This window comes from Leuresthes tenuis, unplaced genomic scaffold (genome assembly GCF_036924035.1).
Source record: "Leuresthes tenuis unplaced genomic scaffold, fLeuTen1.0.hap1 SCAF_14, whole genome shotgun sequence".
In the NCBI taxonomy this organism is placed as follows: domain Eukaryota; kingdom Metazoa; phylum Chordata; class Actinopteri; order Atheriniformes; family Atherinopsidae; genus Leuresthes; species Leuresthes tenuis.
Window position 1 is genome coordinate 23,294,124 of NW_027325368.1, and position 18,643 is coordinate 23,312,766.

At 43.0% G+C, this 18,643-nt stretch overlaps 2 protein-coding genes across 3 annotated transcripts in view; one reads left to right on the top strand and one right to left on the bottom strand.

Annotated features, from left to right (window-relative positions):
- The window catches only part of LOC140269265 (low-density lipoprotein receptor-related protein 8-like), an 81,379-nt gene extending 74,294 nt beyond the window's left edge, over positions 1–7,085 (bottom strand). For both annotated transcript variants that reach the window (XM_072364295.1, XM_072364294.1), the window contains exons 1-2: positions 6,909–7,085; positions 6,146–6,262 (exon numbers count right to left, since the gene is read on the bottom strand). In XM_072364295.1, the coding sequence (XP_072220396.1) occupies positions 6,146–6,262; positions 6,909–6,975 (184 nt within the window). In that variant the 5' untranslated portion in view covers positions 6,976–7,085. The remainder of the gene's footprint in view (positions 1–6,145; positions 6,263–6,908) is intronic.
- Positions 7,086–16,800: 9,715 nt separating this feature from the next.
- On the top strand, positions 16,801–18,210 carry tmem125b (transmembrane protein 125b). The gene has a single exon (XM_072364074.1). The coding sequence runs from the start codon at positions 17,266–17,268 to the stop codon at positions 17,968–17,970; it is 705 nt and encodes a 234-aa protein (XP_072220175.1). The 5' UTR covers positions 16,801–17,265; the 3' UTR covers positions 17,971–18,210.
- The last annotated feature ends 433 nt before the right edge of the window (positions 18,211–18,643 follow it).

Genomic DNA, 18,643 nt, shown 5'->3' on the forward strand with positions numbered 1-18,643 from the left:
ATCCAGTGGGAATCAGTGCTGTTGATTCAAAGTGGATTCTCATCACCTAACGTCCAAAATCAAAACTAAATCTAAAAGGGCCTCCCAAGTGCTTTATGTTACTGAACACTTTAGACGGCAAACAGTTTTTGCACAAACTGGTTCAAGTTTTTTATGTAAACAGGGAAGTTTCTCATGTAAATGACAAAAAAGTGTAAACAATGGAAATGAAGCCAGTTGTTTTAGTTTTAGTATCCATCATTGTTCACCATAAAAATGCTGCCTCATCAAAGATCTGCATCACATTCATTAAAGCACAAAGTGGAAGTAAGTCAACAGAAAACAAACTAACGCCATAGAGAACGCGTCTCATTGTGTGGGGAGATAAAGCGGTAATCCTCTCCACGCTGTGCAGAGTTAACAGTTAGATAGGAGCACAAACAACCCCCCCACAGGTCCAAATGATTTCCCCCACCGCTTTCTGTCAATTCACCTTCACTCACATTTTCATCTCAATATCTTTGTGGTTCCAGATCATCGGCAAGCCTGAAAACATCATCTCTGCTGTCAGACAGAAGCCTTTAAACCACACAGTCAAGAAAGACCACAGACCCTGTGGGATAAAACAAACCAGGGTGTTTTTCTAAGTCTGATAAACCAGAACCACAACACAGCTCTTCCTCATCCCTGAGCATCCATCTCACACAGCAGAGCACCATTTATGGTGGCTTTGCTTTCCTGTTACTACAACCTGACCTCAGCAGGAGGATGGCTGATCCTCATGTATAAATCACTGGGCATTACTTTATCAAAATATACACAAAACTGGCAAATCTATAAGAATAATTCAAAGAAAATAATAAACATAATATCAATGCGTTAGATACAAGCTTTACAGCATCTAAGGTTCACAGACTATTGAACAAACCATTAAATTAGCACTAATAAAGGGCTCAAGGATACATCGTATCTCAAAGGCTTTAGTGTGTCTGAGACTTTTGGCTTCAACAACACTGCAGAGGAGGATGAACAGGATGACAGGAAATGTGGAAGAGTGCCAGCCGTTTCAAAAGTGAGCACCACAGTGAACTATTCGTAGAACTTATTAGGCAAAAGGAAATAAATGGGAGAAAGAAGAAGCAACAGAAACAGAAAAAGAAGGCCCACACTTTGCTGCTGACTCTGCATCCCAGAGGACAACAAAAGACGACTTTGAGCTCAGCGTGACGATGTGAAATGCCTCCCTGAAGGTATGAATGTTAAATTCATGAATGCAGATGAAACAGATCATTATCACATCCAAAGATGAGGAAAAAAGTCAAGCGGACATTCTGGACTTTGAAGGTTGGACGGATAGATGGAAAGTGGGTGATATGCTTCTGTAATCAGGATGAGGATTAAACGTCTTTGGCACAAATCTGACTGAGAATTCAAGCCAGAATTCTTTTGTTGCCTTCCTAGGTGTCAACTTCAGAGGAGGAGAGAGGCAGGGCGGCTTTGCATCTCATCACCAGAAAAGTTAAGCAATCAGAAGACAAAACACAGTCATGTGTAAAAGAAAGTACACCCTTTTTACCTTTTTACAGGTTTTACATGTCAAGAGTTGACAAACGAAACTCACCTGGTATTAACAGGTTATAATGACGTAAATACAAGCTGATGAAATACAGTAAAGGACATATTACAAGATGTCATTATTTACTGAAATAAAAACTGAGCCAAAATGCAAGAGCAGTGCGTGAAACCTAACACCCTACGATTTGGCTGCTTGTAAAACCATCTTTGGCAGCATCATTTTTTGTATGCCATTATCAGTCATTCACATCATTGCGGAGGATTTTTGGTCCACTCTTCTTTCCAACGCTGCTTCAGTTCATTGAGGTTAGTGAGCATTTGTTCATGCAAAGCTCTCTTAATGTCCCGCCACAGCACTTCAGTTAAGGTCTGGACTTAACCGACTGGGTCTCTGCAACACCTTGATTCTTTTTACGCTTTCACTGATCATTGCACTGCTCTGACCTTGGGGTGAACTTGCTGGGACGTCCACTCCTGGAAAGATTGTCTTGAATGTTTTCCACTTGCGAATAATCTTTCTCTCTCTGTAGAATGATGGATTCCAAATAGTGTGGAAATGGCCTTATAACCCTTCCCAGATTGATGAGCAGCAACAGTCTGGGAACAGTCACTGCTGATGTCTTTCCTCCTTGGCATTCTGTTAACACACACCTGAATGCTTCAGGCCTGCAAACTCACAAAAAACTCACAAAACTCACAAAACCTTTGCTTTTATAGAGGTGCTCACACTTGATGATAATCACCTAATCAAATGCATTTGATCTGCAGCACCTGGCTGCTACTTCCCCTCTGTAATTCCTATGGAAGCCGTGATGGCGGACATATGTTTTCCATGCACTGCTTCTGCATTTTGGCTTAGTTTTTGTAAGACCTTACAACTCAAAACGGGGTTTACTTTCTTTTTCACATGACTCCAACATCTATTGTATGTTATGTGGTTTAAATTTCTTAAAAATGGTTGAATGACTTGCCTATATGTAAGTGTGCATCATTCTATCATTAATGGCACCCATGCTTGAGTCTAGGCATTCTTACGAGTGCAGTTATTGATTGCAGTATTGATGTGTGGGTGCATGCAGAACATGACAGGTCAGTGGAGAATACAGTTTGGATGATGGGGGATGGAGAGATGGGAGCGCAGTATGGTACTACAAGAGTGGGTGCGGTCAATGAAATGGGGTGGAGAATCGAGAAGAATTGCAGTGCATTGAGGGCATGATACTGAAGTGGGAAATAGTAGAGCTATTACACATGTTCCGTTAGGTTCAACCAGAAATGAGGTGACACTGGCATCCATCCATTTTCTATACCGACAGTCCGTTAAGGTAGGGTAGGGTAGCGGGTGGGCTGGAGCCTATCCCAGCAGTCATCGGGCGACAGGCAGGGTACACCCTGGACAGGTCGCCAGTCCATCACAGGGCCACATAGAGACAAACGACCATGCACGCTCACACGCTACGGACAATTTGGAGTCACCAATTAACCTGACATGCATGTTTTTGGATGGTGGGAGGAAGCCGGAGTACCCGGAGAAAACCCACGCATCCACGGGGAGAACATGCAAACTCCACACAGAAAGGCACCAGGCAGGGATCGAACACCTCTTGCTGTGAGGTGATGGTGCTAACCACCACACCACCGTGCAGCCCCATGACACTGGCATGAACAATAAAAAGCTGCGGCAGAGGTTTCTTCATGTCAGCATATTTCACTTTGCAGTAAAATAATATACTGTGAACACAAGCAGCCCGACACAAGCAACAGCTCAGCTCAAACCAGCCAGACTCTGTGCAGCATCAGTTGAACAAGATAACCCTATGCTGCAAAACATCGATTGTCTTCTGTGTTTTAGTGTTCTCAGGTGCAGCAACAGAAAACAGGCTTATGAAGCAACACATGGGAGTGACTTTACTGGCAAGACAGAAACTAGGATGCAACTGTAAACGTTCAACAACTCATGTCCTCACCCTGTTAGTGCTACACTGCAAGGACACGATTCAGAAGAAGATTTGTCTCAGACAAACCAACCTCTGCATCTGCCTGCCCACGCAGATACAGCAGCCCACACAAGCAGAGGAAATGGACACAGTGTGAAGGCCGGTCTGGAACAGAATGGCGTATAAAGCTCGACTGTCATGATCAACAGACGGTGGGTTGACTTGTTTCAGCTTAAAAGGTTTTCACGGGGAGTGTTTTCACTCAAACTCTAAATATGTCAGAGGCTCTGCCAGATGGAAAACACGCAGGGGGTAATAAAACCTCACTAACAAGTGTCCTCTTGATTCATGAAGGAAACATAGAGCAGATACAGCCTGACAGCGTAATGTTTTTCTCTAAACAGAGGGGTTTGTGGATATGTTTTTGCATGAGAAGCAGTGACATATGAATGTTTTGGGAGCAGAGATGCTCCAAATGACCTGCTTTCATGTAAATGCCCGAGGACACGTCCTGCCGGTCTACAGCAACACCTTCAGACGCCCATAGAGCTATGATGCGAGTCTATACAGTACCACTGCTCTGTGTGCGCGAGTGTGTGGGAGTTTATGGAAGAGAGGAACCAAGAAAGACAGACAGGTAGAAGGAGAAATAGAGACCGTAGTACACTTGCGTGGGGGGTGCAAAAATTCCTCCCAAGCCACAATTAACCCAGACACAAAAGAACGTAGCAGCGCAGCAAACATGCAGAGCTTTGGCACAACTTCACTGGTTTCAGCGCAGGCGTTCTTTCAAAATATAGGCCACTGGCTCACAGTCAAAAAAAAAAAAAAAAAGGGAGCTGTAATTCTGTTATTTCCACACAAAACAGCATGATACATGTCAGAGCTCTGTGCACCGGACAGATGAACCAAGCTATCGGTCCTCCACCTGGGCAGCTTCTTGTTTGAAGATGATTGGAAAGTGGTTCCACTCTATCAGCCCTCATTCTAGGAAAGCGCGCTTGTTGAGCTTTTTTCAGAAAGGATGAAATGACCTGCACACACTCTGGGCCCGAGGCAAACACTCACACACACACACACACACACACACACATCCTTACGAAAAGCATGCTTCTCTGTAAATTCTGTTAGCTTTGATGCCCCTCCAAAAACATTTTGAGAATCTAAAAGAATTTTCCGTTAACAACCAGATATTACAACTCATTAACATAAAGAGGTGTTAATACACATTTCCATCCTGAGCAGAGAGTCTGGCTCTGATTAATTCAGTATGGGACCATGATCTGCAGATGAGATTAATGATAACAATCTACAACCCCTGACAAACCATATGACCACCATTCTTGAAGGATGTTCATGCAGCTGTTTTATTTTGTAGAAGATACGTGAAGTATAAGTACACATATGGGTCTGCAGTTAACAGAGAGTGCTGGCAGAGCTTAAGGAGCCGATTCATCTGGCTGAATAGCAGAAAACACGGCCAACAAGAGAGCTGTCAGTGGAAACTTTGGTAAGGATTCTTCAAGAAGATCCTTCAACTCAGAGTCTTACAAAAGATGTTGGTTGCTTCCAGCCAACTGTGTCCGAAATTTGGAGCAAGTACAAACGAAATGGGAAAGTTGTAAAAGACAAACACGCAGGTCTTCAAAGCATTAGAGGAGAGAGAAGTCAAAGCAAAATGTCTGAAAATAGAAAAGAAATGAAAAACAAAACAGGAACAGGAGTCAATGAAAGTGTCTGCAGGAAATGGGATTTATATATATATATATATATATATATATATATATATATATATATATATATCTTCAGTAAATGCACAAGTGAACCTTCAGTTTTGGGTACTTCTCTAATTCCATCAATCAAAAGAAGGCCCGGTGATAAGTGAGGTATTTATCGGGATGGTAATGCATCTCACACCAGAGCAAAGAGCGTCCACACTCACATCAGGAGACACTTAGCAAAGACTTAAAACTTAAGGTGGGAATTTTAAAACGTGGTTAATGACGAGGCTCCATCCTGCAAAGCTGATCTGATGAATTGATTCACAAGAAAGTTGGAATCTGACTGGTGAAGAATGTTGTTTTTCATTAGAGAAGTCCTCGAAGAATTCATGCTGTCAAAAAAGCCAAAAGTAATAACTGTGAGCTCTTTGGTTTTATGAGTCCGGAAATTGTTTCCTCTTTTCTTCTTTTTGCAGCATACAGCTATTAAATTTAATAGTTTTGTCCTTAATTTGTCTTTTAGAAACAAATAAATAAACAGTAAAACAGGCAGATGTGCATCCTCCAAGAGGGGTGATTCAATATTTTTGGCCGGGGTTGTAATCTAATAAGTAGCTTAGCTTTTGGAGCAATTTTCTTGGGTCAGAATATATATTTCCTGGAAAACAATAAGCCGTAGTGCTTTTATGTTTCAGTAAATAGTACATTACAGCACAATTTATCGTAACTTACAGCAGAGTGAATTGCAATTGGGTTGGTAGCACTGTCATGGCAGAGATGAGGGAATTAAAGTGTTCTTATCCGATTTCTTTTCACTGTCCTGTTTGCTTTTACATGTTATTATGTGACGTGTAACACTTGAACTGTCACCGGTCACTTCCCACATTTCCCATGTTCCATCAGTCCTCAGATCACCTCCTATTTAACACTTACGACAGTTCTCCTCATCACTGTTGTCGGAGCAGTCGTCGTCGTCGTCGCACCTCCAGATGGTCGGTATACACCTTTTGTTGTTGCACTGAAACTGTCCATCCTCGCACTCATCGGTTGCTGCAAGAAAAGGGAAAAAACAACAGGGGATATCTGAGTCCAGATGGATGAGCAACAAACCTATATAGGAGAGTAGTAACCGCATGGACTTCAAATGTCATTTGCAAGTGAATGCCTCATTGGTATGCAGCATTCATTTGGGTCAATTGGTTGAGGCGGCGGAGGCGTCTGTTTTCTCTGTTGCAGACTTGCTTTGTCGGGATATGTAATAGTTGTAGGGAAACTGCATCAGAGGAGGCCCCCGCCTCAGACAGGTCCTCAGAACGTGTAGACGAAGGTTCAGTCAGTCTGGGCTACTACAGAGAGGCTACTACCTCTGATGCAGTGGGCTGTGATGCTCAGCGGGAAACACATGACGGACAAGGGGGGCTTTACGCACCCTGAAGCCACAGCGAAGCACTAAAAAACACTAACATACTCATAATCTAATAAACCTTATCAGTGCGAATCAATAGAGGGGGAAAGTAGCCTATTTTTGTCTTTTTCCCTCTAGCTATGAAATGCACGCGCGCCCTTTCTATACCCCGAGTACCGCGAGCGCCTCCAATCACCCCCTCATTAAACACCGCCGTTTATGTTATTTAATTAACGTCCCGCACGCAGGGGAAAAAACACATATATGGGACAAAAAGCACACACTACTGACCTTCCAAAAAAGGAAGCCTGAGGACGAACAAATGAAAAAGTACCAATGTCCTTATATCCGTCCACATTTCCAGAGGAGGTGATGGAGCTCATTCACATCCACAAAACAAAGCCCAAAAGCCGCTCTTGTTGTGGCTATGCAACGCCGCTGAGCGACTCTCCGCCGTGGAACACCCCCTTCGTCCGCCTCACTGGCTGCACTGAGCGTGACGACGGCGTGGGGGCGGGAATAGATTAGATTAGAATAGAATAGAATAGAATAGAATAGAATAGAATAGAATAGAATAGAATAGAATAGAATAGAACATCTACATTATCTACATAAATAAAACTAACTCAACCTAAAGCAGCACTACATAAACCTGAGCTGTGTGCTCTTGACTTGCTTTGAAGTACCTTCTTGTAAACCCGTTCCTGGACCTGAAGCTGCCCTGGGTCGCTCGGGGGTTGAGACGCAGTAGTTCAGGACTTTGGTTTCCAGCCACACACACACCGTTTTCCTTTGCGGTTGTTTCACATTTGTGTGTGATTTTGATGACGTTTTTGTGACCGGGTAAGGGACAAGAAATGATATGTTGTTTTTATGACAGTGGTGTTACATCATACAACAACTGTATGGGGAGCCAAAAGAGAAAAACAATTGCCAAATTTTCCTGTGTTATTTCAAGTTGACCATGAAGAAAATACTAAAATACATAATACTTTGTTTACTCAGAGTTAAATTATAGAAATCTAACATGTGATATTGGAACTTTACCTTAATTCTAATTGGTTAGAGCGGAGTGTGGTTGCGGCCCCCTTCCCCCATTACTATACATATTTCATATCAAACATTTAGCATATAATTGACACACACACGTGCACAAGCATTCATTCACTTACATGCTCACTCCACTGTTACAATGTGACTTTGTGACTAATTATACAGTGACTTTCCTTCTCACATACTTGCTGCTGGTGATGTTGTTGCTGTTTGTTTGTTGTGTGTTTCACTGCATTTACGTTTCTGCATGTGCTCCTGGCGATGTGCTGTCCTTTCTCTCCACAGATGCAGCAGTCTATCTTTTCAAACTATCTCCTCTCTTCTCTCCTCACTGCCCCTCTTTCTTTATTTTCTTCTTTCAAGTATTTGAAAAAAAATACAATGGTGAACTATGATGAGAACACTAGCACTGTGGGCTTTAATGATGCCTGTGCTTCTGAGTAGAGTAAAAAAATAAGAAAAAGGAAGAAAACGGAGCAGCCGTGACTAGGAAGACCATATGGGTTATTATGGAGAAGGTTATGGGGTAAGAATTGTACAAAGTCATCTAGTATATGCAGGAAAATGAAAATGAAATTCTGAGGCATGCTTTACACGCAATTGTACACACAAAATGACAAGATTTCAAGAGAGGAGACAATCTGAGTGGTAGCCTGCTGCAGTAGCTCTGGACATATTTTTTATTATCTTCTTTTCTAATGAGCTCTTTTCTGTGAGAACATTGTTCTTTTTTAATACATTTGATGTGTAACCATACCAGTGGGAAAATGGTTTACAGGTGCTTGGATAATGATTGAACTTTCCAAAAGCCCAAGTAATGCCTGAAATAAGACCCTGAATCCAAGCTTAAGAGGAAACGTCAAGGATGCACACAACTAAGGGAAACAAATAAATTGAATCAATTTTCTCCTCTGACTGCCCTGGGAAAGGTGTAGTAAAGGAGGAGGGACTGCAGTGGCATAATCCTGAGCAAGCTCATGCAAAGCAGCATCTCTGAAGCCCAGATGTTGAGATGTTAGCCTGTGAGTTTCTGTCCGCGCTGTGTAGTGAGACTCACTCATGATTTTATTTATAATAGTTTTGCTTGTTTGTTTGAAGACTCAACTGATGTTAATGAAGGAGTTCTGAGGGAGTGAGTTATATGGAAGAGATTGAGAGTACCCTGCAAGATCATGTTACATCCAGTGAGTCAGAGAAATCAATTTTCGAGCGCGACAGACAGGTAGTGGCGGTAAAGTGATGGGGGACCAGCAGGAGCAGACAGAAGCAAATCAGGAGGTCAAGCAATTTTGTATCCCTGTGGTGTTTTTGTGGATACGGTCTGGGACAGTTTGATGAGCGATTTATAAATCCAGCGCCGTGTAAACCAACACTTTACTCTGGATGTAGTCCTGCTTTCACACATGTAACAAATTTTAAAAAATTTTCACATAGAAACAATAGAAAGAAACACAAGAAGTTGACAGAAAGCAGAGAGAAGAGAAAGATGAAGAGCGACTGGATTTGGCAGAAACTGCCAAACTCAGTCTTACTTGTTTGGTAATCTATCAGCAGCTCTTGTATGGTACCATATCCTGTTCAACAACCCCATTATTAACACTCCCCCCAAGCAGTAATGTGATGTGAGTCTCATCTATATGCAAATTACACAAATGTTAAGGTGAATTGTTGGCTCCACAGTTTCTAAAAAGGCAGCAGCAACAGAAAATGCCCCATGTACCTTTTTCATGAACCAAACTGTAGCTTCATTACTCTCACAGAACACAACAGGATAACGTTTGTCTTCAGATAAAAGTGCATCAGTTGTATTTACAACATCCAGTGGCTCTCTTTTAGGGCAAGACCATATCTCAAATCTAGGCCACAGCCATAGCTGACAGCATTATCATTTAAAATGATGACAAACTGAAGGATAACTTAATCCCTCCTATCCTCAGCATGTCGTAAATACACTGTGGTAGACACTCAGATATTTGCACAAGTAATTTAATTCACACTTAATGAAGGGATTTAAAGCATTCTGTTGTGGTAGTTAGCACCTGTTGTCATGGTTGCAATGGCCAAGCCAGACTGAGGCAACAGGAGAAGAATGAACAGAAAAATTATTATTTTTGAAATATCAGCCAAAACATTCAGAATCCAAACACGAATAGTGCTCTATGAAAAATGCCACCTCATGGTACAGCTCAATACTGAGTTGGGCACATCAACTGAGAATCAAAACTTAGTTTTTAGTTTAGATTCTTTTACTCTCACACCAGAAACAGGCTCTAACTGTAACATAAGTATTAGGCTCAAAGGAACTGCTCGCATACTGCGACACAGTAGGTAACACAATATACGGTATCTTTTTTTTTCCTCGATATGCCTCGATCAAGCAAAAGTTAAAGAAATGAATATTGATGTAGTGCATGCATCCCACCATTATTTTATTTGCTAATCTGATTCTCAGCCATCAGAGGCAACACAGACTAAACTGACTTTACAGTCAATTTGCTGTGAGGAGTGAGTCATGACTAAATGAAAATCCTTTTAGCACACTGAGGATTAGGCAGGAGGTAGGGTGCATCTGGATGAAAATGGGTGTGAGAGCTTGTCAATCAACATGAATGTGAAAATAATATGGAGCAGATTTGTTCAAATCTGAGGAGGGGGGTGTTCTTTGACTGAACATGTTGACCCACCGAAGACATTCAGAAACTAAGTAAAGAGCAGATCTGTATGTTATATAAAGACCAAGAGTCTTTATTTTTTATATTTTTATTTACATGTATGTAAAAAACGTATTAAAAAATCTTATTTTAAAAAAATGATGTTTTCTGGAAAGCAGCATATTTTGCTCCAAAACCTCTATATATCATTCAGTATTAATCGTGTCTTTACAAAAGTGCAGGTTACCCCTGCAATGTGCACCAATGCACCCTAACACCACTGTGCTTGTTGGATATTCTATCTTATTTATATAGGATCTATCAAACTGAGCTCCAAAGTGCTTCACAGAGGCAAATTAAATGAAAATGGCAGTGTAGCAGTGATAGCCAAATAACTTTATAAGTATGCACATACAAGCATATATACAGTAAATGTATCAGTTTATACATAGAAATACACACGTAAACATACTTAAACACTAAAATTATCTAATGAGATAACAGAACAGGTGAATTAGAATTATTTCCAAAGTTGATTCAAAATATTGGTATGTCATATGTCATGTGATCACATGACAGTTTTCCATTTCACTTTAGTCCAGAAGGTCTCAGTGTTTCAGGATCATTTGCAGGAAACATTTGAACGATTGTTGATCCAGTGATGATCTGTGCTTCTGACACTGTTCAGACATGTTCCAGAACCAGTGAGTGACACACAGATGTCTTTATGCTGTGCTGCCAGGGGTCCCAAAGATCCCACATATCTGTAATGGCTCTTCAGCTTTGTCAGCTTTATTTTTTTGGAATCTCTTTTACAGTTAGATATTAAGCTGCAGGTTGAAGTTAAAAAGTCATCCTGCTGGTGTCATAAAAGGAAAATCTAGCAGCTCAACTAATTCCTTCACCCTGCTGGAGGCAGTAGATGATATGTCAGGGAAAACCATGGATGTCTGTACAAAATTTCATCAACACATCAAAATGCTTTCACTTGCCATCTTTTTATTATTGCACTTGTAATTTGTATCATCTCTGTTTCATGGTAGATCATTTGATCAACTTTAAATAGAGTCTAAAAAGATCTAAATGACAAAGATTTGTCTATGTTCACCAAGGTTGCTACCTGCCATTGGTAAACTGGCAACAGGTTTGTTTTATTCATCACTGCAGCCAGCTGGGATGATATGCGACACCATCGAAAACATTATGGATTCAGCAGTCACATTCATCATCCTCACCTAGCATAAAGAGATCTGCAGTTCCTCATGTGAACAGCTTCTCGGAAAATAGTGTGATGGGCAACTTTTTTTATTTAATTAACCTTTGGTGAACATTTGCTGAGCAAGCATATAAGTTTAGCAGTTCTCCACGCTCATTTAGCTGCAGAAGCTGGCACGTATCGTGGCTGAGTTACAGTATCCACTGATGGCTTCCAGTGAGAGTCACATTTGCTCATTTCCCCCACCTTTAATAAGCTGGTTTTATTTAACCAACTTAATTAACAATTGTGAAGTTAGTTTATCATCTCTCAGCGGCTGCAGTGATAGATATGAACAAGATGCTGCAGCTTGGACACGAAATGCATAACAATAATGGATGCCGGCAGTGGTCACTGTCTCACACTCCTGGTCTTCTTCAACCAGAAACAGTGAGTGTTGTACAGTGATCTATTAAGTAATGATTAAGTCTTTCAGTTTGTTGTTATCATTTCCACAGTGTCAGGAAGATGTATGATAAATGCAAAGAAAAACAAAGAAAAAAGTAAAGAGGTCCCCCAGCATCCAGGTTAGATAGCAAAAAACTCAAGTATTGAGCCATCAATCTGAGACAGGAGTGTTGAAGCAGGAAAACATTTCAAACACGCAGGGCAGTCGCCCTCATGGGTCACTGTCGAGGAACGCTGTGGTGTGGTGATCCTGCAGACTGATGTCCAAACCTAGAGACTGCTGCCCCCTGCTGCTTCATTCTTGTCTACAAAGAGTATTTATGAAACTATCAAGAACAGAAACTGAATATTCTATGACATTTATAATATCTCAATGATTACAATCTCTGTGTTCTCCTCTGGATGCATAACATTACATTGCAAAAGGCTTTTTTCTTGTAGATTTGCAATTAATACAGTGTAGTTAGTTTTATGATTTAGCTTTGAAATTATGCTTTATAAAATAATTTTAGCTTTACTGTCAGTAAATACAGGTTACCCTCAGGGAGGGTTGAGTATAAACTGTTCAAAGTCAATTTACAAAAAATGATTACATCCGAATCATAGATTTATGAACCTCTTTCACAGCAGACATTTACACCTGCATTAGCAGGGTATGTACAGGTGTATTAACAATGGCTGCATTCCACTAAGAAAAAGTCCTGCTGTTCCACTTGCTGACTCAGTGTCATTGTTTTCTGGGACTCTATAGGGAATCGAGTGACAGCATATGTTTCCTGTGCATTTCTTACTGTGACAAGAAAAGAAAAAAGAAAAGGATCTTTCAATAAATTGTTGACTTACATATCATACTGGGTTGGGATTTTGATTGATCTGATTTTGCATTTATCCATCAGATTTTTAAATCCTTTTTCTTATTTCTGAGCCTGTTACATTCTGGTCTCAGTCTCAGAACAGCACACAAAAGTGAGAGGCAATCCTCTCACATCCAGTAGAAAAGGAGAAAGATGCCAACTAGCCAGCAATCTGTCATGCTTTATTTGATTGCTGGATTCATTTAGTTTTGCTAAGTTTCGCAGTGTTTCAGTGGAGCAAAAATACACTTAATTTGTTAACATAGTGACAACAAGACCAAAGATCCTGGTGGTGGCACCTTCCAACAGAGTCAATGGTGTATCTACAACAAAAGTAATTACTGTGAATCAATCGTCCTGCCTTATGGCTTTATTTGAACGATTGCACAGTACAATTAGCCAGCTTTTGGATGAATCACAGTATAGATTTACTGCAAACACTGATCATCTCTTTGGTAATCAGATATTTTACTCTATATTCAATACTCATTTTAGTCACTATTGTAAACTATGTCCCCAAGGGTGTAAGATTAGGCTATTACATTTTCTTGCAGATTTGTGTGTCTACCTGTCTGTTTCTATTCTATATTTGCTGTCATTTCAAAGACTCAATTTAAATGAAATGATTTCATATTAAAATGACACAATTATGATGTGGCTTTTTCCCAGTTTTTTTTTTCACAGTTTTGTCTGTGAGCCAAGTTAGCTGTTAATGTGAGACTTGATTTCTCTCAATGCTGACAGTGTACACTCTCAGTCCAAGAAAAAAAGCACAGGTGTCCTAGGATTAAGAGTAATGACTCGAAATCCTAATTTACAGCTCATACAATACAAAATCCTTCATAGAACACACTATACAGGACAAAGGATGTTCAGGATGGGTCTAACACACTCAAACATCCGCTCACATTGCACAGATAACACACCTGATGATTGTGCACATGCTTTGTGGTTTTGTGCGCCTGTCCAGAAGTTCTGGCTTGAAGTCTGTGAGGACCTATCAACATGGCTAAAGTGTAGCATCCCTGCATGCCCCACACTGTGCCTACTGGGTGACTTAGACAACATCAACATGGAAATGAACTCAGCACACATGGTTCTCACAGTGTTATGTATCGCAAAGAAAACTATTCTCATGAACTTCAAAGCGAAGAACAATCTGTGTATTAACCAGTTTGGAAATTTTCTTTTAGATTATATTAGCATGGAAACAATGTCTGCCTCCTCAAAACATCAATTGGCTGAATTTCATTCTCTCTGGTCCCCTCTGATTAGTTTTATTACATAGTGGTGGTGGTGGGTTGCTGTCCTGTCGCTCTGGGCGGTTGGGTGTGTGCTGGGGGGGCTGTGTGGCTTTTCCCCTGTTGGGGGGGGCCTGGGGGGGCCTGGGTGATGGTGGGTCTCAGGCCCGGGCTTTTGTAGAGGTCCTCCGGGGTGGGGTGGGGTGGGGTGGGGTTGGTACCTTCTGGGGGTACAGTAGCTCCCGGAATATGGTCGCTGCAGGCCCCGAGCCTGGTGGACATCAGGCCCTCCTGCCCTGTGTTGGGTCCCAGGTAGCGGGGATGCCTATTGCAGCCAGTCCCTGGCTGCCCTCTCCGGGGGAGAGTAGCTCCCCCGGTGTATATCCCCATACCCCTCTCCCTTCTGGCTCCTGTACACAGCACACACTCACACGTGAAGGGTTTTGGGGGCGTGTGTGTTCTGTGGGGTGTAGTGGATGGGGCCACGTAGGTGGTCCCCTTTGGTTGCACTCTGCAGTTCACCGCCCCTGTTTTAATTACACCTTAGACATCACTACTTATCAAACACACTCACACACACACATTAGGTCTTGAGGGGTGGTTACACTGAGTGGCATCTGGTGGGCGGGGCTCTTTGGGTATGTAGGCTGCCCAGAGGGCCGCGCTCTCAGTTCTACAGGTTTGGCTGCCCCTCAATTTTAATCGCTCACTATTAGAAAATATTGAAGAGCCAGAAGGGTGAGGGGAGGGGTCTTCTTTCCACACCCCTGCTTCCTGGTTGCTGCTCAGGGCGGGAGGGGCCAGGAGGATTAATTAATTGTTCTGCTGGTTTGGGGTCTGTGGTGGCTGGGGGGCTGCTGGCCCCCTGGTGTGCCCGCTGCGCTACACCCCGGCGGAGTCGAGGGAGGGAGGACGTGTGGATGTATGGGACGTGAAAGTGTGTGTGGTAATGATTGGGCCTGGATCTGGGACTTGCTGTCGCCTGGCCTGCCTGTGCTTCTCCCGATGGGGGGGCGGCGTTGCCTCTCCCCGCTTCTCGCGACTTCACCCACCTGTGGGCACGTCTTGACTCCCAGGGCACTTGGCCAGGGGCGCTGGGGCAGGCGCTGACCCACTGTGTGGCTGTCTGGGGCGCTTGGCCCTCCTGGGTATTGGGTGGGGCCTCTGCCGGGGGGTTTGGGGGCGCTCGGGCTCCTGGGGCCCGGGTCCAGTGCACGGCCCATGTCTGGGCGGCTGGGGCCTGGCGGGGTCGGTGGGCTGTTGCCCCTGGCTCCCGGAGGGCCTCTGCCCTATGCTTATGGGGGCTCTGTCGGGGGGCTTCCTCTGCAGTCTTCTGGGTGGATGCGTGGTTGTCCCTGCGGTGGGCTTCCTGGGTTCTGTGCTCTGTGGGGGCTGCTGGTGCCTCAGAGGCCATGGATTGTTGTCTGTTTTGTTTTTTACAGGTGTAGCAGCTGGTTGTCTGGTTTTTGTTTCTATTTTTGTTCTGTTTCCTCTTCTTTCCACTTCTTCTTTCCTTGTCCCTTGAGTAATGACGATGTGGGTGCACACACCAGACTGCATGGTGGTGTGGTGGTTAGCTCCATCTCCTCACTGCAGAAGGATTCCAGGTTTGAATCCCAGCTCTGGCCTTTCTCTGTGGAGTTTGCATGTTCTCCCCATGTATGCGTGCATTCTCTCCGGGCACTTCCTCCCACTGCCCAAAAACATGCATGTTAGGCAAATGGTGACTCTAAATTTTCCCTAGGAGTTAGTGTGTGCATGGATGGTTGTTTGTCTGTGTGTGGCCCTGTGATGGACTGTCGACCTGTCCAGGGTTTATCCTGCCTCTTTCCCAATGACTGCTGGGATAGGCTCCAGTCGCCCCACAACCACAAGTTGGATAAAGTGGGTATAGAAAATGGATGGATGGTATACATCAGAGCAAAGTGAAATAAACTAGACCGAATGCAGACTTTCATAATATTTGTTGCACCTGTTACATTACACCATGATAAAATCTCAAGTGTTTACAAAACAAAAGCCTAAAAGGTGTGCTGGCTTGTCAGTTAGAATTAGACTTTTGTGAGGAACAAATGAAAGTACACTGAAAGTAGGCTACACGTTTATTCAAGCAAAAATTTGAGATTTTATTTACACCTTGATATAACTCTTCCATTTAGACACATCACATGAAAGTTGGGTAAAGAAGAGCCTGAAGGTTTGTCTTGGGCTTAGTTAGGCGGTGTTACTGGAAGACAGCCTTAGAGAGGAGATACAGCAGTCACTGTTGCAAATCTACGAGGCCTGCTCAGAAAGTGGATGACGCTATCCTTGGGATCACAGGGACACCATTATCAGTACATACTGACATCACTCAGTCTTCCACAGCACCCATGTAACCCCCCCCAACAGCTCCCACATACCACCGCCTGCTCTCTGCAGCGCAGTCATTGTGTTCATCGTTCAACCCCATTCTCTGTCTTGGGGCATGGTGAACAATGCCGCTAATCTTTGTCCAAGTCATGATCCAACACTAGTAATGTGACCCGTCTTTTTCCCAGTTAACTAGACAAGATGGAGTTGCTGTGTGATGGGTGGAGAGGACGGGTGTCTGTTCTGCCTGGCACTGGGATAGAGAACGTAAAGAGGTCACAGATTATCGATCTGTGACAGCAGTACAGTCACTGTGGTGATGAAGGCTCTGTGAAAACACACATGCTGGGGCTTCGTAAACGTCACCATGACATCTCCACCACTTTGGAGTGTTACACTGAGGGAGATTCTGACTCTGCACTGCTGAGTCCTCGCTGATTTTCTGCCTCCAGTTTGAATCAGGATAGTTCTGTTGTCTACATTTCTTTCCCTAAACCAGCTGCAGCGAATGAAACATGCAAGGATGCTTAACCACTGGAAGTTCTACCTTCAACCTGGATTATTTGTGTTTAAGATGGACATCCTCCAATCGACTGAATTAATGACTTTGACCAAAGTTACCAGATGAGATGCAACGGGCTGAACAGAAACATAAATTACTTATTGTGGGACTATGTAAGTAAATTGAGATGAAGTACTTTTCAACAGTATAATTGTGGTGCACAGAAAATTCTTAATCTTGTTATAGTGTCAAGTGTCAAACGTCAAGCAAAGTTCTGCATATTTAAGATACCATCCTGGTTTTGATCTGACTGTGGACAGTGGAGAGCTGCCATGTCTGAGATGCAGACCTTCTATTACCCGATGCGTCAGACTCCAAGCTTCTATCTGGACCCTACACTTTCACAACGACGTGTCCTGGAAGATCAAGTAGAGCTATGGTGGTTCAGAGAGCCACGGCACTCCTTATTTTGCTACTGTGCCTCAGTTGCTCTTATAATGGGGTTGGGCCTTGGAGGCGTGGGCCTCCTCTCCACTACCACCAGCCTGTCCGGGGAATGGCGTCTTGGGGTGGGCACCACCCTCTGCCTCTTGGCCCTTGCTGTTCTGCTCAAGCAGCTCCTCAGCTCTGCCATCCAGGACATGAACTGCGTAAGCAGCCGACGCCGGATTGACCAGCTAAAGAGTGGTGGGAGGGCTGACCCCGCACTGATTTTAGCTGTTGGACTGGCAGTGACGCTGTGTGGGACGGTACTACTCTGTCTGGCCACAATCGGCAGCCAGGGTCATGACAGAAGAGAAATGCTGGTGTCAGGTATTGTGCTTATGGCTGCCGGGGCAGGCATGGCTCTAGCTGTAGTAGGCTACAGTGTGTTGGTGCACCTCCAGAAAAGAAGGGAGCAGAGGAGGAGGAGAAGGATGAGACTGAACAGAGAGAGGTTCCTGGGGAGTCGAGCTGTCAGAATGTTCAATGTCTCAGGTGGACAGATGAGTCAGGCCAGAAGAGAGACGTCTACTAGCAGGACTAGTCTGATCTGAATGGACTAAATGGCATGATTCCTTGGAAATGAAAGAGGGAAGATTGAATTAAATAAGTCAAGTTGATTTGCACTGGAAGATAACAAAGTAAAAAAATAAAAAAAAGAAGAGAGTCAGAATCTCATTGAAGACCACAGCCTTCTATCCAGCCTTCTTGTTACAGTGGCTCCACATGTCAGTTTTCCACATTTTTAACCATTTTTTGACTTTCTGAATAGACATCTTAATAATACATGTGGGTAGTTATGGTTGTAAATAAAGTCTGAGCAAGTGTGACGACAATACAACGCAGGGTTGTGAGTGTTTTGTGAGTGTCGCGCTATTGATGCAAAATAAAAGCTGGCAATGTTTTTACAATGAGTGAATTTATTCATGAAGACAGAAAATAGATTTTCAAACTAAACAGACTATAACAAAGATGATGGGGTTTCCTCTCTTTGTTCTTCATTCACAGTCAAAATGTAATCAACCAACCAGGCAACTTGAATGTGAATGTTGTGCTCATGTGATTAGCAGGTGCAATGAAATATTCTCACTTTTGTGTTTTCCTCCACATCAATATAAACACCATTTATCACTTTCTGAGGAAATATAGTATATTTCATCTTCAAATGGAATATTTCAAATTTTAACACAGCAATATAGGATCTGTTTTTTCTTTTACAGGAAGAAT